Source organism: Aristolochia californica, unplaced genomic scaffold (assembly GCF_029961685.1).
Source record: "Aristolochia californica isolate CCGP_79_NKW_82.1479 unplaced genomic scaffold, dmAriCali1.0.hap1 SCAF_8, whole genome shotgun sequence".
Taxonomy (NCBI): domain Eukaryota; kingdom Viridiplantae; phylum Streptophyta; class Magnoliopsida; order Piperales; family Aristolochiaceae; genus Aristolochia; species Aristolochia californica.
Genome location: NW_027182279.1, coordinates 5,674,121 through 5,698,027, shown reverse-complemented (window position 1 = coordinate 5,698,027; position 23,907 = coordinate 5,674,121). Strand labels below are relative to the sequence as shown.

The following is a 23,907-nucleotide window of genomic DNA, read 5'->3' as shown; positions in this document are numbered from 1 at the left end:
CTGCTTGGATTGGGATGGAAATAAAGGATTTTTTCGGGCCAGATCTGGTGAGAATGCGAATGATTTCGCCAATCTTCTCTCTCATTCGCCTGAGGGAAATCGAAGCGTTCCCATTTTTAAATTCGAAATTAGGATCATCGTTTAGCCGTATTCTTCGTCGGGACATTCGGCTGATGACGGTTTGCCAACCCAGGTCTTCTTCATCCGCTGCTTGCTGAGCCTGCTTTTGCTTCTACTGTTGTTTCTCTGAGGCTGAGTGATCTCTTCCGTGATCTAGGTCGTGTCCCTCCTGAAGAGATGGACGAGGAGGAGGGAGGTTTTGCAGTCAGAAGAATGCCCCGTGCCCCTCGTGGGAAGAGGAAGCTCAATCTTATGCGCAGGTCCCTCTCTTCCGATCGCATCATTAGCTCACTATCAACTTTCATGGGTTGATAGCTTCATTATTTTCCAATTCCTCAAGCTTGTAGTTAGACGAGAAGGCTAACAAATACACAAGTTAGATAAGTGTAGAGAATTCAATCTCACAAGTTATGGTGCCAAGGAAAAACTTCTTAATTTCTTCCGAAGTAGACTCCTTTTAAAACAAGTCAATACACACAACCAGTGGAATATTAAAACAAGTCAAGCCTACAAGGCAAGCACAGCAAACCTGAAGTCCTGCATTTTTTACTAGTTCACGTACTTCATGATTTCTCCCTTCTTGAACCTGAACCAAATAAATGTAACCATAGTTTCACTTAAGCAAACAATAGAATATCCAAGTTCTATTCATCCATACAAAAAATGAAAAAAATAAATTCCTGGTATTTTTGTTAGAATTAAGGACAAAGTGGAATACCACGATACGAAGTCGAGGCCTTGATATATCTGGTTGTGCTGGCAGCAGTTCCACAGTTTCTGGCATGCAGTGGACCCCATCAATTTCAACACCCTCACTAACAGCAGTCAACTGCCGTTTGCTGACACTACCTTCAATGGCTGCAATGTATCTGAAAATTTAAATTTGAGTAACTCCAGAGTAAATACACATATTTGTGAAAAAATAAAACACCAGAGTTGTAACACAACCACTGGCCTTGAATAAACTTTACAGTTGTCAAGAATTTACATCCACAGAAAGAAAAAAAACAAAAATATTGTTAGCCAACAGTTTTGTATCACATTTAATCTTTGACTAGTCAATGAGTAGTAGGAAACTTTATTTGGAAACCTAATGAACTTTTCAAATTTAGTATACTTCCAGTAACCTAACATTGTATGAATAAAGCACAAAAGGCAGGGAATTACTCCTTCGACAGTCCAGAGGAAGGATGTGCAACTCTTTGAGCAAAATCCCCTGCCATGAATAAGCTTAGAAAATGAATAACACAAATTTTCCCTCAAACCAGACTCTTCAGAACAAAAAGGGAAATCAATGCGTAAACAAATGATACCATCATTTGTAACTATGATCAAGCCGGTTGTGGCAACGTCAAGCCGACCAACAGTGAACAACCGAGGCTTTGGCAAACCTCGATTTGTTTTATTCTGAAAAGAAAACCTTATAATGTTACCAGCAAGGTATATTGAATGCAAGTACTCAAAATAATCAAAAAAATCAAATCTGCTCCTCCCTTTGGTCTGTCATCTGTATTCTTTCTTTGTATTTATCAAAGGTAAAGTGATTGATCTGAAGTATGACAAGTTGAATCCACAGTTCTGACTACCTCATAATTGACCATAAATAAGTACAATAAGCACTTAGTATGAAATCACCCAAAAAAATTCTACTTGAATTTTGCATCAGGTTCATCTGCTTTTTTTGTCATTTCAGAGAATAAGAGTGTTATAGTGTCAGGGGTGCACCAATAAACACATGTTTATGTGATACACTTCACGAGAAAGAAGCATTGGAAGTTCTATATGTCAGTGCTGTCTCCACAAACCTCTTAAATAAATGTAATAAATAATAAATTTTCTAGAAATCCCTACCAAGACTATTCTTGTGGAAAAAAATGAAAAATCTAAAACGACAGAGATTCAAAAGCACTCATACCCAAGTCTTCCAATAGTCATCAAATAAGGAAGTTACACACTTAGACTCTTTCTCCCCACTTGAACAGATGTACCTAAGGTTTCAATAAGATCAAGAGCTCCATTAAAGAAAACAGACAAAGATAACGTAAAAGAAAGGCTGGCAAACAAAAGATGGAAGGCAAAGTAGAGGTGGAAGAATACAAAGAAGTAAAGATGTTTGTGTGTGTATGTATGTGTATGTGTGTGTGTGAGGAAGACAGAGAGTGTGGGTGTATGTGGGTGTGGGTGTGGGTGTGGGTGTAAATCAAAACTGTGTTCAAGGAAATGCTGAAATGTGAAGCTAAAGAGTCAAGGATAGGAGACTGGAGCCAACCCTTTCGGCTTATTCAGGGCAAAATACAGCTTTGGAGGCAGCTTCTTAGGTAGGCGACTCCCTTTAACGTATATTATATCCTTGCAAAGATCAACTCGAGTCTGCATATCATCATTGGTAGAACTGTAGTTTTATAAAAATATTCCCCAGTACATGGAATCTTCTTCTTATACTCTAAATGATAAAACATAATGTAGACCAGAGGTGATTATATTCAAATAATAAACATTCATTGCAGACATCTCACAGAGGCATTGGAGTATCTGGTTCGGCATTTAGAATAATACCAAATGTTAAACCAAACAAAACATGGAACAAAGCTATAGCTTACACTTTAAAGCTATGCATATTAAGATAGTCTTGTCTATTTTTAAATAATATGAAGTTCACTCTGAGTGCAGAAAAAGGTAAAGAGTTACTCATGATCCATTCCTTGTGTACATGAATGATTAGACACAGGGTGGTAGACACTGAAGGGTGCCAGAGTCATAGAGAAATCCAGCTGAAGGGTTGCTATGATAGACAGGATACCCCACAAATTGAACCAATGAGATAAATCTAAACATTTGATGAAAAAGATTGTTTTCTACCAGCTAGGTTTTGGTATGACATGGTCAGAGAGCTTTTAGACCATGCCACCAATTGTGGGACTATCACTAGGCCATACTTGTATTGTTCATATGCTGGCAAAATGCATAGATCAGGTGTTTGGGGTCATAGAAATTATGCTCTTAAAATCACTAGATTCCCCTTAGTGCAGATGGAGACCAGGCATTCAGAAAACAAAGTGAATAAAAATATATGAAAGGCAAAGAAAAAATGACAAACGCAAATATGACAAAGAAACAGGATACCTTAATATTGAAAACAAAAGAATCAAATTGAATCTGATTAATAGACACAAGAGGATTTACCCATTACCTGAGGAGCCTTACATATGGACCCATTAACAGTCACCTGACCATCGAATATAAGCTCCTCGCTACTCCTTCTTGATGCCACTGAAATTTTTGAAAAGCAATACACAAGTAACCTCATAAACCTTCTCTATAAATATGTAGGATAAAGAATCCACTCTCTAGAGAATTTCTCGAAAATAGTAAGAGCACAGGAAAAGAGAGGAAGAAATTCACTTCAGCAAGGGAATTCACTCTCTCGTTTTAGCCAGGAAAGGAAGTGAATAAAGCCCCTAAAAGTGTTACTTCACTTTTCTATGGAGAAAATTTAAGTAGAATGAACTGGCATGATATAACTTTTCAGATTTGAAATTAAAATATAAATAAAAAGCACATTCTACAGATCACCCAGGAATGGACTTTTACATTCTCCTCATCCTCAATTTGACATGTGAACAAAACAACCAACATTTTTTTTCAAAAAGTATATTTCCTCTCACCTCCTGCAGCGGCGAGAACCTTACTGAGCCGCTGCGGCTCCCTGAAATTTTCGTTATAAAATCTTCGTGCAGCCTTTGAGTGCTTAGGCTCAGAAGAACTGTGTACCCCCTTGGACTCCTTATTCTTCTTCGCGGAAGTTTTAGCGGGCTTCGTAATGGCCATTTCGTGGATGAACCGCGCGGGAGGCGTTGATGAAAGCTTGAAATTACCATCCTCGTCGCGGACGATCCATGGAATGAGAAGACGTCCCGGAAATCTTGCATTGTCGGATGAGGAGTTTAGGTTCTGTTTATTCGTTCCGGCGCCGAAGGAGATGTTGAATTCTCGATGCGGAGAAGAAGTGAGAGGAGGAGAAGCTGAGGCACGAACAAGGGAGACTCGCTGGAGGCTGCGAGAGGATTTCAGAGTGGATGAGATGTGCAGAGACGAAAGCGAGAGAGAGGTTGCCGCCACGGTGGCAGCTGCAGCGGCCATTTGCAGTGGAGATTGGTGGGTGAGAACCGGCTCCCGGTAGATTTTTCTGTTGTTTTAAAGTTTTAAACAGAACGGGAAGTATTGAACAGCAGGCGCCACGGCGATAGGAATCTTACTGCTGACGTTTTAACACAGATTTAGATTTTTCTAAAAACAAAATGTAAACAAATATATTTTTTCTAAAGTAAAAACTAAATTATTTTCAGTTTAAAAAAAAAACTGACTGGACCAACTAGCCGAACGAGTTACAATCAACAAAAGGGTTCATTTCATTCTTGGAGAGTAATGACTAAAAAAAAAAAAAAAAATTAATCAGTTTTTGTTGGTGGCCAAAAATGGTTTTTTCTTTTTCTACATCGTTCGTTCATTATTGAATTATTCGAGTCCTGGCAGCAACCACCACCAATACATAGACTTGGATGATGGGATTACAATCCCCTAATTCCATCTAAATTGTTCATGAACTACTATAATATATTGTGATCAAAATGTCTACCAAGCTACAAAGACATCATGTCGGTTTCAAGAACTTTATTCTACTTGATTTTGATCATAACAAACAATTGGATCTAACTACACGCCTTGAGTAAGTTTTGGACAGATTTTTAAATCTAGTTCATGTTTTTGCAACACTGACTATTCAACCAGTATATCGAGCATTCAAATTGTATAGCTTTTGGAATGCGTGGTAGTTCAAGTGTTTAAATAATACATTAGTAGAGAGAAACATAAGTCATACTATTTGAATAGTCCTTAGTCCATAAGAGTAGTGCCTCAAGAGAAAGGTACAAAGCCATTTTGTTTGAATAGCCTCCCCAGTATTCAAATAGTGCCAAGAGTACTTGAATGTTGATGGTCCAAAAAGCTACAAGACTTGATTTTGAGTTTTGTTTTGTCTAAGTCAAGTTAGTGGTCTATCATTGTCTTCAGTAGCTCAAGCCAAAAAATTTAAGTATTTGTTTACAATTGTTGGTTAAACATTTAATGGATTTTACAAAAATAATAAAAAAGTCCTTTTCTAGACCCAATGGAACATTGGATCTCTTTTATAAGAATTTTTTTCACAAAATTTCAAACTAAAAGAACAAGGAAGATTTAAAAAGGACTGATTAACAATCTTAAGCTAAATCTATCATGTTTCCTAGAAAAGCTGAGTATGCTATAACTTTATTTTTAAATTTCTACTTGTCTTAGATTTTATCCGTGCTAGAATTGATTATCTTTGATTGTTAGGTCATATTTCCTATCCTAGCAAGAATTTTGTGCTTTAATTTTCAAATTCATCACTTGATTGTGTTGCATTTATAAGAGCTAAGTACAATCTTTTTGTTCTTAAATCTTTGATTGTACTTGATTTTGTGTTAAACTTGTACCACTTGATTTTCCAATCATTCATTATTATTCAACAATCATTTCCAAGTCCTTAATTTCAAATTCATTTTGCAACATAGATCACCACCATCCTCTATTACTTCAAAGTGGAACTTTCTGAGGATGAGTGTGTCAACCTGATGAAGAAGATATTAATTGGTGAAATCAAGGTTGAAAATTTTGGTTTCGCTAAGTGCAGAAGTCAATGGAAGGTACCTACTCAAGAAATGGGATCTGGTGACAAGCTCAGTCTGAAACAGTTGCAAGCCCAATAATACAAGTTCGTTAAGAGGTAGTGTACTGACAATGCCTCTTCCTTATCCGAACGATATTTCCACCAGGTAAAGGAAGCCATGGAAGATCTGAAGGTGGCTCTGGACAAGCTAATGGCTACACAAGTAGAATTAAAGGTCAGTTAACATGAGCAATGGGAAGGCCAACTTCAACTACACTCCTTGGTCTGACCATCCTGAGCCGCTTCGCTTCACTGCCACCACCTGAGAACTAGGATTAAGCTAGTTGACTGAGTTGACTCATTTTGCACATACATTGTATATGTTGTAGTCAGACCACTTTCTCTAATTCATGTTTTGTAATACAACAAAATTTTATGAAATTTTCAAAGCCAATCTCTTTTCTCTACACACTTATCTTTTTCCCTATGACAACAAGGGGGAAAAAAGACCTAATCAATCACAAAACTAAAATAAACTTGAAAACCTAACGTGCATGGATTAAGGGGGAGCTAATTCCCAAACTTGATAAATTTTCTATGCTCCTACTTGTTGATTTTTAGGATTCCATAACACTAAGGTTTTCAACTGTAAGATAATGAAAGAGAGAAGGAAGACAGAGAGGAGGAGAGGAGGAGAGGAGGAGAAGAGAGAAGAGAAGAAGGTGACGACTAAGGAGGAAGAGAGAAAGAGAGAGAGAACTTTGGAGAGAAAGAGAGGAGGATTAGGGTTGTGAACTTGGGATCCTAATCCTTCCCCTCAAGATTTATTTACAGATGCCAATAATAATATAATTATAAGTATACACTTCACCTTAGTAGGAGTGAATAAAAGGCAAAAGATCATAAAATAATTACATTAATGACACCCAAGGTTGTTTATATCTTCTAACACTCTCCCTCAAGTTAGTGGTGAGAAGACATCATATATCCCCAGCTTGGTGCATGTAGTGGAGATAAATTTTGAGCTAACTAATTTTGTTAGGATATCAACAAGTTATCTGTGAGATGAGACATGTTTAAGACGTATAATACCTGCTTGTAACTTTTTTTCTCACAAAGTAACAATCCACTTTGATATGCTTAGTTCTCTCATGAAAGACCAAATTGGAGGCAATGTGAATTGCAACTTGATTGTCACAGTACAGTTTTGTTGGACCTTCTTTGTTGAATCCCAACTCTGCCATAAGGGATTTAATCTATAAGAGCTCACTTATCGCATATGTCATGACTCTATATTCTGATTTTGCATTGGATCTTGCAATTACATTTTATTTTTTACTCTTCCAAGTAACAAGCTTGCCTCCAACTAGAGTACAACACCCTGAAGTGGATTTTCTATCATCTGGAGATCTAGCACAATCTAAATCGATAAAACTTTCAATATTGAAATGACCATGGCACTTATATAGAAGCCCTTGTCCTAGTGCTTTTTTCAAGTACCTAAGAATTCTTTTCTATGCCTGCCAATGAGAAATCTAAGGTTTATGCATATATTGATTGACCACACTAATTGTAAAAGAAATATTTGGTTTAGTCATGGTGAGATAAATCAGTTTCCCAACTTGTTTCTAGTACTTGCTCACATCAACATCTTCTCCAGAACAAAGACATAATTTTGTATTTGTCTCCATAGGGGCATCTCTTTGTGCAAGTCAAACTTATATTTCCTTTGTGATAAAATAATGTCATGTCTGAACTGTAGAACTTCAATACCAAGGAAGTACTCAGGAGTCCCAAATCCTTTGTCTTGAATTCATTGCATATCTTGTGGTTGACTTGACTAATGCTATCGGTATCACTACCTATCAAAATAATATCATTCACATAAATAGTAAGTAGCACCACACCTTTATTAGTATGGTCGACAAATACATAATCATCCACAAAGCACATTGTGAACCCAAATCGAAGCATAGCTTCACTAAACTTGTCAAACCAAGCCTGCAAAAGATTGCTTCAGACCATACAAAAAGATTTTTGTAAGCATTTGTAAGCAGCATACCACCCCCTACCCTTCAATCTAGGACCCCATGCTTGGAACCTTGAGCAAACAAAGGGAGGGAGAAGAGAAGGAAAAAAGAAGAGATGAAAAGAGAAGAGTAAAGAGAGACCTTGGGTAGAGAAGAGAGAAGGGAAAAAAGAGAGAAAGAAAGCCTTTAGGCTAAGGGAGAGAGTCTTTCACGAATTATGAGAAGATGAGAGAGTTTGATGCTCTACCTTTAGCCAAGGGCTTCTATTCATAGTTTTTTAAAGGAATTTAAATACCTACAATGCCCTTAGTGCTACAAGCTTTACATGAGAAAATATATAAGTAGACATGTTTACCTTGACTAATTACACCCTTGTGTCATCCTTATGAGATGACACCTTATTTACAATCATGCCACCCCTTTCGGACATGGTGTGGACTTGAACCCATCTTCTAACACTCCCTCAGGTTGGGGGAGGAGGGACAAAATTTTGTGAGTGGCTAGCTTCATGTGGATGTTGGCAACTTGTCCTTGTGAAGAGATATGTCTAAGGGATAATATGTAGGCTTAGATTTTTTTCTCATATAAAGTGGCAGTTCACCTCAATGTGTCTTGTCCTTTCATGGAAGACCAAATTTGAGGTGATATGAATTACCGCTTGATTATTATAATAAAAACTCCTTTATAGAATCCCAGTTCAGTGAGAAGGGACTTGATCCATAGAAACTCACTGACTGTGTGTCATGGCCCTGTATTATGCTTTTGCACTGGACCTTGCAACTATATTCTACTTCTTGCTTCCCCATGTAACCAAGTTTCCTCCAACCATTGTACAATACCCCGAAGTACATTTTTTGTCATATGGGGATCCGACCCAGTCTGCATCTGAGAACCTTTCTATTTTGAAGTTATTGTGGTTCTTATAAGAAACCCTCTTCCAGGAGTTCCTTTCAAGTATTGTAATATTCTTTCCAATGCTTGCCAATGAATAAGTTGCGGTTTATGCATGTATTGACTTATCACACTTATTGCATACTATATATGCGGCCGTGTTACACAAAGATAAATAAGTTTTCCCAAAAGTCTTTGGTATTTCCCGATATCCACATATTCTCCTGTGCCTACAAATAATTTTGTATTTGAATTCATGGGGGTTTCTACTGATCTACACCCCATCATTCTTGTCTCCTTTAGTAGATCAAAGATATATTTCCTTTAAGATAGTATAATCTCATGCTTAGACTGTATTGAATTTATGGAAAAGTGAAATACTTCATTGACATCAATATCTTGTTGTAATCAAAGTACATGGACCTCTATTTATAATAGAGAAAGGTAGTAGAGTCCAATGACAATAAAACTACCATTGTCCCAATTACACCCAAACTATAACAATTAAAGATAAGTCCTAACATAATTAAATAACTTAATATAGATAAAAGACAAACATAACTCAAACTAAAACTCTTCTTGGTCGTGACCCTAAGATAAAGATACTTTTGTGAGTCCTTGATCTTCCAGCTGATGTGATAAGGATGCCAGCTCATGGTAATCATTGTGGGTCCTACTTCTAATGGGTTTGGGCCCATCTTGTAAACCTTCCTTGGTCGTGTGGCCCATCTTATAATAATCTTAGATATGTGGACCTTCCTTGGTCGTGTGGGATTGAACTTATCTTCCAACACTCCCCCTCAAGTTGTTGCATCCTTCATTGAGGCCCTACAACATTATATAAGTGAGAGTAAAAATCACTCCTAGTCGGTAAGTCATTGCTTCATACTCCAGTCCTAATGCTGGATGTAGGGCACACTTCGTCTTCTATCGGTAGTGTGTCTATCGGCATTGCTCTGAAGTGTCCACCACCATGTCCCTCCACAGGACAACGACTCTCAAGTGGTAGCAGACATAAAAGCCATTACAGGGGGGGGTAACATAGATGTAATAATAAGTTCCTCTGTCATGGACTTCCAACCACAAATAATTTTGATCTTTTTGACAGGGATGAAGTTCCTCCGTCATGGACTTCCAACCACAAATAATTTTGATCTTTTTGACGGGGATGAAGTTCCTCCATCATGGACTCCCAACCACAAATAATTTTGATCTTTTTGACGGGGTAAAATAAATGATGACATGAGGTCGCCTCTTCTTCAATAATAATGTCCCACAAAGAGACATAATAGTTGCAGCTGAATATAATATGATCATCTTCCAACACATATAACATGAACCAAAATAATAAACCTTGTAGAAGGACCCATGAGATAATCATAACCTGATATAAATATTTTTTCTTAGATGCACAAGCTTCATCTTTTGTGCTCCCCTTTTCTTGAATATTTTGGTCACATAAACTTATCCACAACCTATGAAATAAAATACTTCTTTCTTGTACTTCTTCTACTTCTCTCCCTCAAGCTGGGAGGTAGTGGCAGTGATCCCAGCTTGAACCAAATATCATAGATATAGCAATAATCCCAAATAAAAGAGATGTATAAATAAGCCCTCAAATCAGGGAGAATTGATATATTTTTCTGATATATCAACTCAAACAGTGACACAAAACAATCTGTTTAAATTCAGATTTTCAGCATGACCTTTTATTCTTCCAAGGCAAAAATATCTTTAAATATAGATCAGATTGACATTAAATTTTCTTCGTCTGAAACTAGACTTAAATACCTTTCATCCAAGTATAACATCTCTTCATAAAATATAATTATCAAAAGATAAATAATCTGATAGGTTTCAGTCTTTGTAATCTGGTCGAACTATGTATTGTTTCTCCTATTTTTCCAGAATGACCATTGACTCTTTCATGATCAATATCTCCTTATAAAAAACTCATACCGAGAATTGGTTGAATAGGTAAGAAAATACACTTATGTATCTTTCTTTTTATATATAATTCTCCATATAAAGTCTCTTTCTTGATAGCATAAAATACCTTGAAAGTTGAGGCTTTCTGCTGCCGCTCGAACCTTTTTTTGAATCTGACCTTTGCTACTTCAAATATCGATTTCTCTTTGTAGATAACTCAGATAAAAAATTGGTTGAATAGGTAAAAGAATATACTTACATATATTTATTTTGATATATATTTCTCCATATAAAGTTTATTTCTTGGTAGCAAAAAAATACGTTGGAATTTGAAGATTTCTGCTGCTGCTCAAACCTTTTTGCAATCTGACCTTCACACATTCAAATATCGATATCTCTTAGTTTATAACTCTGATTGAAAAAAATAATTTTTCTTTGGAAAGTAGACTCAAATATATTTCCCTCTATATATAATTTTCAATATGAAAAACTCGGTATAGAGGTAAAAAAACTCAAAGAAACCTATAGGCGTAGGGACTGAAAAAAATAACTACGAACCTAGACTTAGGGTTTAGGGTTTAAAGAAAATGATCACATTACCTCCATGAGTTGACCAAGTCAACTCACAGAACCTGCTCTGATACCATGTTGAATTTATGGAAAAGTGAAATACTTCATTGACATCAATAACTTGTTGAAATCAGAGTACATGAACCTCTATTTATAATAGAGAAAGGTAGTAGAGTCCAATTACAATAAAATTACCCTTGTCCCAATTACACCCAAACTCTAATACTTAAAGATAAGTCCTAACATAATTAAATAACTCAATATAGATAAAAGACAAACATAAATCAAACTAAAACTCTTCTTGGTCATGACCCTAAGATAAAGATACTTTTGTGTGTCCTTCTTGATCTTCCAACTGATGTGATAAGGATGCCAGCTCATGGTAATCATTGTGGGTCCTACTTCTTATGGGTTTGATCCCATCTTGTAGACCTTCTTTGGTTGTGTGGCCCATCTTATAATAATCTTAGATATGTGGGCCTTCCTTGGTCGTGTGGGCTTGAGTTTATCTTCTAATAGACTGTAACACCTTAATACCCATAAAGTATTTAAGTAGTCCAAGATCTTTTGTTTGGAACTCTTCACTTTTTTTTTTTTGGTTTTTTGAATGGCCTCAAAATCATTGTTGGTTAGAACAATATCATCAACATATAATGTCAGAAGTACTTTCCCTTTAAGAGTGTCTTTATGAAATACAGAGTGATCTACGGAACATTGGTGAAATCCAACCCATATCAATGCTTGGCTAAATTTATCAAACCATGTGTGAGGAGACTGTTTTGAACCATAGAGGGATTTCTTCAATCGACATATCGACTCCCCATCAACCACAAATCTAGGTGATTGCTACATATAGATTTCTTCTTTAATATCCCCATTGAGGAAAGCATTCTTCACATCAAGCTCATAAACTGTCCAGGAAGAATTAGCAACAAGGGATAATAAGATACATACCGAGTTCAATTTGGCCACTGGAGAAAATATTTCTTCATAAGCGATCCAATAGCATTGAGTATAGCCTTTGTCAAAGAGGCGAGCTTTAAGGCAAGCAACGGACCCATCCAAATTATGTTTAATCATATATACTCACTTATAATTGATGGGTTTCTTGCCTGAAGGATGAGGAACTAGAGCACATATCTGATTTTCATATAGTGCCTACATTTCTTCTTCCATTGTTGCTTCCACCCTGGATATCTCAAAGCCTCCAGATAGAATTGCGGGATAGAAATGGAGGAGATAGATGCAAAAAAATGACAACATGAAGAAGATAAATGATGGTGAGACACAAAGTTAGATATAGGATGAGAAGTAGAAGGCCTAGTGTAAGTTTTGGGTTATTTCCTTAAGGCAATAGGTCAAGTATCATATTGAGGTTCAAATGTAACAGGAGGAGATGGACTTACCTCGATGGGATCTATAAATTCCATAGGTATGGTATCGACCAATGCTTCAGGGGGTTGAATAATTTCCGCAACACAAGCCACAACCAGTAGGGGAGATGCTTGTACAAAGGAGAGACTGGGAGGGATATTTTCGGAGTAGTATGAAGAGTCTTCAAAAAAAGTCACATCTCTAGTCACAAGTAACCTTTGGAAAGTGAGATTGTAGCAAACATAACCCTTCTACCTGTGAGTGTATCCTAAGAAGATACACTTGACAGAGTTCAGATCAAGTTTACTTCGCTTTGGTGAGGTAACTTGAACAAAACATGTATACCTGAAGACTTTTAATGGAAGTGAAAAAAGATCATCATGTAGAAACAGTAATGAGTATGGGGATTTATGATCGAGAATGAAAGAGGGTAGCCTATTTATAAGAAAACATGATGTAAATGTGGCATGTGGCCAGTAGAATATAATACGCGAGCTACCTCTAGTATAATAGGTATATATAATAGGTCACGAGCTACCTCTAGTAGTTGACGGTTCTTCCATTTCGCGACACCATTCTGTTGATAAGTGTAGGTACAAGACGTCTACTATATAATGTCATTTTCTTGACAAAAGCAGTCAAGGTCACTTGAGAGATATTCTTTGGCATTATCAGAATGACATACTTTAATTTTTTGACCAAATTGAGTGACCACCATAGTATGAAAGGATTTAAAGATTGATGAAATTTCAGTTGTCCATTTAAAAAGAAATATCCATATGGCACGAGTAAAATCATTAATAAAGGTAATAAAGTACTTAAATCGAGAAATATTCAAGACACTCAAAGGTCCCCATACGTTTGTGTGAATCAAAGAAAAGGGACCAACACTTTAAGTTCAAGCCAAGGAGAGTATGGGGTCCTCTAGTGTTTGCTCAGTTGACACACTTCACAACTTTTGACACAAGTGATAGTGTGATTAGTGCTTATTGTATTACTCTATGTCTAGTTACTATAGAGGCTTTGATGTGTATGCAAGATTGGGTTGGAGCTGAATTCAATGGTAAGTTGAATCATGTATTTATGATTTTACTTAATAGTTATTTGTTTCTTTTAAAATATTAATTAAACTTATTTATTTATTTTTTTAAAAACTTGTGTTCCTACATTTGTCTTGGTTGATCTACAGGGTGATGATGATAAAAAATGATTTGATTTTGATGGTAACTTCATATTTATATTTTAAAATTTAATAATTATTTTTAAATATTGATTAACTTTTTTTTTTTTTTTTGCAAAAGCTTATGTTTCTTGTCTTAGTAGATCTAATTGGAGAATGATCGTGAATCGTAACATTTTATTATAAGTTCCACTATTATTATGAATTGTGACGATATGACTATTAAGCTAATGTATGCTGTAATTTGTAAACAGTTTAATATTGTGGGATTTCAGTGGGGACAATGAGGCTTTTATTTGATGTTATAAGATGATTATGTTACTTGATGTTCTAGTCTTGGTAAATTGCCACAAATGTGATGGATTTTTAATTATTTCAACTAACGACTTATATTTTTATGCATATAAGTTCGATTTGGACATGCTAGTAGTAATTCAATCCATGCGTATGGTATATATTAAGATTATATTAATTTTGATTTTTTCATGATAATTGGTAGTTTTTTTAAATATTTTTTTTATAATTTTTACTGGTTTATAAATTTGTTAATGGATCATGGAATGTAATTATTTTAATTTGAACATGTTATTTTTATTCTATACAGGTATATATGGTGTATCAATAGGTGTATATTAAGATTATTTAATTTTAATTTTATCAATGTAGTTCTCATTTTTGTATTTTTAAGAATTTTTTATAATTCTTATAAGTTATTGATTTTTTAATGTATCATGGAAGGCTTTCTAAATTTAATTTAAACAAGTTATTTTTTATTTTAGGTATATATGGTGTATGATGAATAGGTTGTTTTAATTTTTACCTGTTATGTAATAGGTTGAGGATCGGTCGGGGAAGAGAGATGGGGATAGGGGGACCGGGATGAGAACGGAGACATGGACGGGGTTGAAGAAGACGATAACGGCGTGGAGATGAGGTTTTGTTTTTTAACTATATCTAATTTTTTTAAATTCGGATTTTAAGGTCAAGGTGCAGGTTCAGACTTGAGTTTCAAGAAATCCAACCCATCTGTACCCACCCCGGAGTGCATAAATCAATGGACGGAGGTTCTAGAATATTCTGAGGGTCTCAATTTTCTGCTTAGCTCTCTTTTCTCTGTCAGAATTTACTTTCCTTGTTAAACTGTTACAAATACCTCCCATGTTCGATTGCAGCTACTACAGTGAAAACAACGGAAAGTCTTTTTCTTCTCCAACAAGAAACTCATATTTCCTGGAAAAGTATATATCTCTCTGCCACTGCTGCGAATACCCATCTACCTTTCGGATCTCCTTTGTTCTTGGTTCTGCAATCTTGTGATTCTCATCTCATACTTTCTGCAATAGTGTCTAACTCATTAGATCTTCATGACCAACAAAGCTGAGTCCTCCGATTCGTAAGTGAATTTTATCTTTTCTTTTTCGATTTTTTTAGATCGATAAGAGAAAGCTTTACAATTTGTTTTGGAAGTTGATAGAAATCGTCGATTTTGATGGGTTCTGTGAATATCAGGAAAGGGACGAAGCGGGACTTCAGTACCGCAATTCTTGAGAGGAAGAAAGCGGCAAATCGATTGGTCGTCGACGAGGCGGTCAATGACGACAATTCTGTGGTTGCCTTGAACCCCGAGACCATGGAGAAGTTACAGCTTTTCCGGGGAGACACAATTCTCATAAAGGTGACTCAAAGTTTATACACTTGTTTGTTTTAATGAAATCAGCTTACAGAAATGGGATTTTGGGGCTTTGTTGATATCTTGATCTGGCTCGGGCATGATTTGGGAGCTCAGAGCGTTTGTTTTGGGAACCGGATGTTTTTTATGGGTCCATTATGTGCTCGCGTTTTGCAGTTTTAGGGTTTCTTCTGATATATCTTTTATAATGGGTATTCAATGAGAAAGACTTGTAGACTATTCTCAACTATGGGTCAGTTTATGTGCTCCTGTATCTTTTTCGCTCTCAAATTTTTTATGTTGTGAAAATTTAACCTTTTCTCTTCCTCTTCATGTGGTTTATATATTGAAGAGTCTTTGTTAGATTTTGCTCCTGGTTTTGTGTCGGTTACTACTGGTATAGAGAATGGTAATCTTCTACCATTATTTGAAGTCTGCCATGTTTGAGGTCATTGACGAGAAATGCTAACGAATTCTATGTTGAATACGTTGATTTTGTTGCGTGCTCAGGGCAAGAAAAGACGGGACACAATATGTATTGCTCTTGCTGATGATACTTGTGATGAACCAAAAATCAGAATGAATAAAGTGGTAAGATCAAATCTTCGGGTCAGGCTTGGCGATGTAGTCTCTGTGCATCAATGCCCAGATGTGAAGTATGGGAAGCGGGTGCACATACTCCCAGTGGATGACACCATTGAAGGAGTTACTGGGAACTTGTTTGATGCATTTTTAAAACGTAAGTTTTTTCCATCTCTGCACTATGATTAAGCTGGGTTGCTACTTACATGCTTTGCTTTTGCTTATCTCTGGGAAATGTTAGGATAATTTGTGCCTTTTGGTGTTGGCAATTTATTTGCTTCTTTTGCTGGATTTTGAAATACATCTTTGCTATCATTTGTAGTAAATCCTCACCCACTTTTGGACCTGTGGAGTATCAATCAAGTACTTCTTGCGATTTTTTTCTCTATTTAGATCTATATTATTATATTCGTAGTAGACTGAGTTCTATAGCCCATATAACTGACATGAAACCTTATGAGAGGTGATAGGATTATGCAAATCTCAGTGAACGCTGCAGGGCTCCTTGAGCAATTTAATATTTCTACATCTTGAGTGTAGGCATTTTTTTTTAAATTTTTTATAAAATCATTTAGGAGGTAAACCAATTTGTGGCATAAGAGAAGTGTAAGTTTTGTGGGCTAAAAGTTTTTATACTAGCTGGGGTTATATCATGGTCTAGAAGTTGTGATAATGTGGGCTAGGATACTAGTATAACCATAGCTAGTAATCTCTGATATTTTGGTTCAATCAATAAAGGTTTTCTCTGTTTTTGTTTTCCATGCCTACTATAACTTATAGTGGTTCAGTTGATATGTAAAAGTTTCTTATTTCATTTTACTCCTTTTTCCATAGAGAGAACTTTTTAGAACTGTTGCATGTTAGTATGTATTTATCTCATTTGGCATTTGAATGACTGAGTTGAATTCTGAATATGAGTCAGTTATAGAACACTTTCTTTTATAGTGGTATCTGTTGTGTCAAATATCTCTGTATTACTCTCAGTAAATGAGTTTTTTTTTTTTTTTTTGAAACGAGTAAATGAGTATTTTTGTTTGTAATATTTTGATGCTTTGTCTTGGACAATGCATGCAGCATATTTTCTTGAGGCCTACCGACCTGTGAGGAAAGATGATCTCTTCCTTGTTCGAGGCGGAATGAGAAGTGTCGAGTTCAAAATCATTGAGACAGATCCTCCAGAGTATTGTGTGGTCTCTCCTGACACTGAGATCTTCTGTGAGGGGGAGCCTGTAAAAAGGGAGGATGAGGATCGGTTGGATGATGTGGGCTATGACGATGTTGGTGGAGTCAGGAAGCAGATGGCCCAGATCCGAGAACTAGTTGAGCTTCCCCTTAGGCATCCCCAACTTTTTAAATCTATTGGTGTCAAACCTCCAAAGGGAATTCTTCTCTATGGTCCCCCTGGGTCTGGCAAGACACTTATTGCTCGGGCTGTAGCGAATGAAACAGGAGCATTTTTCTTCTGTATAAATGGCCCTGAGATTATGAGCAAATTGGCAGGAGAAAGTGAAAGCAATCTTAGGAAGGCTTTTGAAGAAGCAGAGAAGAATGCTCCTTCGATTATATTTATTGATGAGATTGATTCCATAGCTCCAAAGAGAGAGAAAACCCATGGAGAAGTGGAGAGACGCATTGTTTCTCAGCTCTTGACACTAATGGACGGATTAAAGTCACGGGCCCATGTTATTGTTATTGGGGCCACGAACAGGCCAAACAGCATTGATCCAGCTCTTAGAAGGTTTGGAAGGTTTGACAGGGAGATTGATATAGGGGTGCCAGATGAGGTTGGTCGTCTTGAGGTGCTCCGCATTCACACCAAAAACATGAAACTCTATGAAGATGTGAGTAGATGGATATGAAATGGTACTAGTGGAATGATTTTATTATATTTTATTTTTCTTATGTTCAAAAAATATTTACTTGGGCAGGTTGATCTTGAGAGAATTGCAAAGGACACTCATGGGTATGTGGGAGCTGATCTTGCAGCTCTTTGTACTGAGGCTGCCCTCCAGTGCATCAGAGAAAAAATGGATGTGATTGACTTAGAAGATGAAACTATTGATGTTGAGATACTTAATTCTATGGCTGTAACTGATGAGCACTTTAAGACCGCACTTGGCACCAGCAATCCATCTGCCCTTCGCGAAACTGTAAGTCCTTTTGATATGCAGAATGTGGTAGAACTTTTATGAGGATTTCATCAGTTAACAGTCTCACTGCTTGCTTGTTTGATGTGCAGGTAGTTGAAGTACCCAATGTCAGTTGGGATGACGTTGGTGGACTTGAAAATGTCAAGAGAGAGCTTCAAGAGGTTGGATTTTTCTCCCTTTTATGCTATTCTCTAACTCTCCATTTCTGAATGCACTATCTGACAATTATCTTCTTTTTATTTTCTGTAGACTGTGCAATATCCTGTGGAGCATCCAGAAAAGTTTGAGAAGTTTGGTATGTCACCCTCTAAAGGAGTATTGTTCTATGGCCCACCAGGATGTGGGAAAACCCTACTGGCGAAAGCAATTGCAAATGAGTGCCAGGCCAACTTCATCAGTGTCAAGGGTCCTGAGCTTCTCACTATGTGGTTTGGAGAAAGTGAAGCCAATGTGCGAGAAATCTTTGACAAGGCTCGCCAATCTGCACCATGTGTTCTTTTCTTTGATGAGCTAGACTCTATTGCAACCCAGGTATTCTTCTCTTAAGTTTCTCAAAAGTAATTCGCCTTTTGTTCATCGGTTCTGGTTGTATTGGTAACCAAAAAGAGGGTATGATAATAATTGAGTGGCACCTGTAAATTGGTTCCTAAAGTTCAGTTGTTTATGTTCTTTCCCCAGTCATATTTTCATTATGGGTCAATCTTCAGTAACTTTGTGGAAGAACTGTCTTGTCATGTATCTTGAAAAAATAGTTCCTTTCTTTCAATGCTTTCTTCTTATCCTAGATTTCTGTCTCTGCAGAGAGGGAGCAGTGTGGGAGATGCTGGTGGTGCTGCTGACCGGGTTTTGAATCAGCTTCTTACTGAGATGGATGGAATGTCAGCCAAAAAGACAGTTTTCATTATTGGGGCCACTAACAGGCCGGATATACTTGACCCAGCTTTGCTAAGGCCAGGACGTTTAGATCAGTTGATCTACATTCCTCTGCCTGATGAGAACTCCCGTTATCAGATCTTCAAAGCATGCGTGAGGAAGTCTCCTGTTTCAAAAGATGTTGATTTGAGAGCTCTGGCCAAGTATACTCAAGGCTTTAGTGGTGCAGATATCACAGAAATCTGCCAACGTGCTTGCAAGTATGCCATAAGAGAGAATATCGAAAAGGTAAATTTTGCAATTCCTTTTCTACTTTCATTTTTCAGTTTTCTGTGACTAGAGGTAATGTGCACAATTTGTGAACTGGACTAGCCAGTTGATCTGGATCGCTGGGAACCAGTAGCCTTGCTGGATCATTGAATCTAGAAATTTGTTTTTCAGAGAATCCTTGAAATTGTCTGTTTCCTTCTATGTGAACGCTCTTTTAGGGTAATAATGCTGAAGATATATTTTTTTAAAACTATTATATGGGTCCGTTATTCAATGAAATTAACCAGCTTAGACTCTAGGCACTTTGGTTAAGGGTTGGGTGGGGGTTTGAAAACCTTGATTAAAGGTGAAGTTTAAAAAAAAAAAATAGGATTGTAGAATTTCTAAAAAAATTAATAATTTATTGACTAGTGTAATTTAAGTATATTAGGCCTCTATTTATAATAGAGGAAACACAGGGGATATCATAATGAAATTAAATTGGGCCTCTAGTTATAATGGAAGAAATACATAGGAACATAATGAAATTAAATCACCCAAGTCCCACTTACACTCAAAATAGTACTCTTAATTATAATTAAACTAAACAACAATTAAAGAGAACTAAAATAACTGAAACATCTTTGAACTGAGACACTCCGGTGAGACTTTTCCTATGAGATTCCTGTTAGATGTTACAATATTAATTCTCTTTCTTTGGGACTTCTTCATATGAGAGTCACGTGAGACTCTTCCATAATGTTTTTTAAAACACCTCCCTCAAGCTGGAGCTTGTAACTTTAGTTTACAAGAAAAAAGATTTCGGGTCTTCAATTTTCTTTAGCTGAAAAACTTTTCATGGATGCAAAAAGAGACTCTTTTGTTCTCCTCCTTATTTGAATATTTTGGTCACATAAAAATGGTCGAAACTCTAAAAAAAACTTTGTTCAATTTCAAAGATGAAAAAGGCCCAACTTTTTAGGTAGCTCAAAAAACAAAATCACCTGTTGGGTGAATAAAAAGACTTTTTGACTTGTGTTGGATATTGGGTGCAATTCTATACTTTATAGGTAGTAGGTCTATAGGCATTGTTTCGAAGTGATGATAATATGAAATAAATTGAAGAAATATTAGAGGAACATAAAGATAATAGAATTTATTCTTCAAATGGAAGGAGGCAACAATGTATCACTCATACTTAGAAAAAAGGAGGTGCTCATCAATTTAATGATGAATGAGTGTGACTAATCTTGACACAAAAAAAGGGATCAAATAAGTTTGAAGATCAAATTTCTATCTTACCTTTTGGAATTTTCTTAAAAGGATGAAGTAATATTAAGTGAGAGCAAAACGTTTACCATAATCGACCAAAAAATAGAAAGTTCTAAGGGAAGCTCAAGGACACTTAAGGGCAATAAAGAGAGTTGTGTAAGAGAACTTAGGCTAAGAGTCAATGACAACAAGTCAATAAAATAAAATAGGAACTCCAATAAAAAAAAGAGAAATAGACCCTTCTTCTCTCTTGTTTCTCTTTTGAAAACAACCTCAAACCCTAATTTAGGGTTTCATGTGAGAGACAAGTTAATTTTGTCTAGCAAAAAAGGTTTATTGAGGAAGGAATTTTAAAAGAATTTTCATCCATATAGGAGTGAATTTCTAACATACTAATTGAATGTAATGGTTGGAGAGTCATAAAAACATTGGTTTGCATGGCTGCTATATGGTATATGCAATACAAGATTTTGTTAGAGAAGGACTACGATGTGCATGCTTGTAAATTGATGAGGCATGCAATTAAGAAAAATGAACTTTCAAGCTTAGAATTTATGTACTCGAAGGAAATTCAACTAGATTTGAAACACATAAACTTATCTTTGAGGAAGAGATTTAAAATTCGGATTTCCACAAGCAACATATTTTCAGCATGACCTTTGAATATTTGGTATCTCTCTCTCTAGAAACATTAGATTGAGAAACAGTTTGTTGGGTCAGAAACTAGAGTCATACAACAGTTTTTTTGACATATAATTTTCTGTATGAAGTCTCGTTCTTGATGGCATAAAGTGTCTTACAATAATTTTTTTTTGTCGCTCGAACCTTTTCTGTTACTTGACCTTTATTGCTTCAAATATCAATTTCTCTTTGTAGAAAATTTCAATTGCCTAAATTCTTTTTGCATTTGAAAATAGAACTTTTCAATCAATATATAATTTGTGATATGAAAAGTGTCTTATAAAGGTGTGAACTCCAAGGAAAACAGGTATTGGGATATGAAAAACATTGCTCAGAAAAAATAGAATATAAATTTAAACCTTTAGATTATAGATAAAAAAAAAGGATTGCATTATCTTATGCATTGACTAAGTCAACTCATGTAGAATTTTTGGAAAAGAGAAATAATTTATTGGCTTGTGTAATTTGAGTACATTGAGCTTCTATTTATCATGGTGGAAATACATGGGATCATAATGAAATTAAATTACCCAAGTCCCAATTACATTTTAGAATTGTATTCCTAATTATAGAGAATTAAAGTATCTAAAACACCTTTGAGTTGAGACACTCTTGTTAGGTTTTTTCCTATGAGATTCTTGTTAGACGTCACCATATTAATTTTCCTTATTTGAGATTTATTTATATGAGAGTTATACTCTTCCATAATTGCTCATCAACAAAGATCAAGTGCCAAACGTGGGCACCTTAAAACAGCACCGCTTTAGAGCCAATGCCTCTATTTGTGAGTAGCACGTATGTCCATGAAGGAAAGTTTTCTTGGTACCTATGGTTTATAGTTGTTTACATCGTATTCAGTATTGCTCCCACTGCATTGAATCATACTTTTTTTGACACACTGATTAGTGCTTTATTTTATTGTTTTTCATGCCTAGTTATTTTCTCTTGGTGGCAAACTGTCATCTGAAAAATACCAATGTTGCCCATTTCGTGCTAATGTCATTGGTCATTCAATGCCATAAGATGCAATGCATCCTCTGAAACTCTAGGTTTGTTTCTTCTATCTTACAGGATATTGAGAGGGAAAGGAGAAGGAACGAGAACCCTGAGGCTATGGAGGAAGATGATGCCGAGGAAGTTGCAGAGATAAAACCCGGTCACTTTGAAGAGTCCATGAAGTATGCACGGCGGAGTGTCAGCGATGCTGACATTCGCAAATATCAGGCATTTGCACAGACCTTGCAGCAGTCGAGAGGATTTGGCTCTGAGTTTCGGTTTTCTGAAAGGTCCGAGACTCCAGGAGGTTCTGCTGCTGCTGCTGCTGCTGATCCATTTGCATCCACAGCTGGTGGAGCTGAAGACGATGATTTGTACAGTTAAAGAGTAGTCACTTCAGTAGACATTCTATTGCGCTTTAGTATCAACAATGTGCAACAAAAAAGCGTATCTATGTGCAAAAAGGCTTGATAGGATCGCCAGAATATACGTTATTCACCCTTATTTATTCCTCATGTGAACTTAGTGCTGGTGGCTTGAACTTTTGTGGTGGGTAAAGCTGAAAGATGATGAATCTCGCCATTCGAGACACAAGCTTTCACATGACAGAACCCATAAAAACATATGCCGAAAGAATCTCACAGGTGTTTCGCGCTTTCATCTGAAACGCTTTTTAAAGACAGGTTTCAACTAAAGGTTGCATCATCATCTTACCTTGGAGAAACAAAGGGTTTTTCTTTTCCCTACTTTCATACGTTAAGAGTCCAATCAAAATAATTAGTAGAAGGGCTTTTTCCATCCTCAAAATCTCTGAGCAATAACGAAGTTCCTCTCTTCATCCACCACTCTCTCAAACATCACTCATCGCTCTCTTGTTCTCCCGCTGTCTCTCAAACAACATTCAATATGACACTCTTTGTCTTCGTTAATGGATTTTTTTTTTGTTTTTTTTGTTTTTTATTTTTTTTTATCTTCTACTTTCTTCATGTAACTTTTTTTTTTAAATTATTTTTGGGATTTAAGTTAGATAATTTGAGTGACCAATCTCTTGGTACTCTTTTACATATATTTTTTTTCTCTTCTCTCTCTTCTCCATCAATCCTATAGGCCAGGGATGATCTAGACCTTTCTCCCCAAAGTTGTTTTCATTTTGTTATGATTTTTTGGATTCAGATAGTTTCGGGTATTTGAATTTTGGATATCTAGATATATGTGAACATTTTCAATATCCAGACATAATCTAATCCATTTATTTTGATTTCAGGATTCCATAATAGTGAGATCAACAACTTAGAGTATAAGAGAGACAAAATGAGGAGAAGAGGAGAAGTGAAGTGGGGTGAATGAAGAAAGAGGTAAGAACGAGAATGACAAAGAGAGAGAGAGAGATACGTAAAGAAGAGAAGGGAGAATAATGGTTGTAGTGGAATACTTAACCTTCCCCTTGAACTTTATTTATAAATGTCAAGATCATGGCATTATCCATCACACATCATGTGCTTACACCCCACAACAAAATGGTGTAGCCGAAAGGAAAAACATACATCTCCTAGAGGTAGCCCGTGGCCTGCTTTATTCTATGCATATGCCCTATTTTTAGTGGCCCCACACCATATTTATCACCTGCTTTCTTATTAATTGGCTGCCCTCTACTG

At 36.2% G+C, this 23,907-nt stretch overlaps 2 protein-coding genes across 2 annotated transcripts in view; one reads left to right on the top strand and one right to left on the bottom strand.

Annotated features, from left to right (window-relative positions):
* Positions 1-4,300, bottom strand: part of LOC137939115 (putative ribosomal large subunit pseudouridine synthase SVR1, chloroplastic) — a 37,311-nt gene extending 33,011 nt beyond the window's left edge. Inside the window, exons 1-8 of the mRNA XM_068784306.1 lie at positions 3,786-4,300; positions 3,311-3,390; positions 2,390-2,490; positions 2,036-2,108; positions 1,434-1,527; positions 1,288-1,336; positions 839-989; positions 650-706 (exon numbers count right to left, since the gene is read on the bottom strand). Of these exons, the coding sequence (XP_068640407.1) occupies positions 650-706; positions 839-989; positions 1,288-1,336; positions 1,434-1,527; positions 2,036-2,108; positions 2,390-2,490; positions 3,311-3,390; positions 3,786-4,260 (1,080 nt within the window). The 5' untranslated portion in view covers positions 4,261-4,300. The remainder of the gene's footprint in view (positions 1-649; positions 707-838; positions 990-1,287; positions 1,337-1,433; positions 1,528-2,035; positions 2,109-2,389; positions 2,491-3,310; positions 3,391-3,785) is intronic.
* Positions 4,301-14,931: 10,631 nt separating this feature from the next.
* On the top strand, positions 14,932-22,793 carry LOC137938602 (cell division control protein 48 homolog D). Its single transcript, XM_068783562.1, has 9 exons — positions 14,932-15,173; positions 15,290-15,455; positions 15,960-16,188; positions 17,106-17,872; positions 17,960-18,181; positions 18,271-18,342; positions 18,431-18,712; positions 18,983-19,342; positions 22,328-22,793. Exons 1-9 carry the CDS (start codon positions 15,145-15,147, stop codon positions 22,634-22,636), a joined length of 2,436 nt encoding a protein of 811 aa, XP_068639663.1. The 5' UTR covers positions 14,932-15,144; the 3' UTR covers positions 22,637-22,793.
* Positions 22,794-23,907: the final 1,114 nt, after the last annotated feature.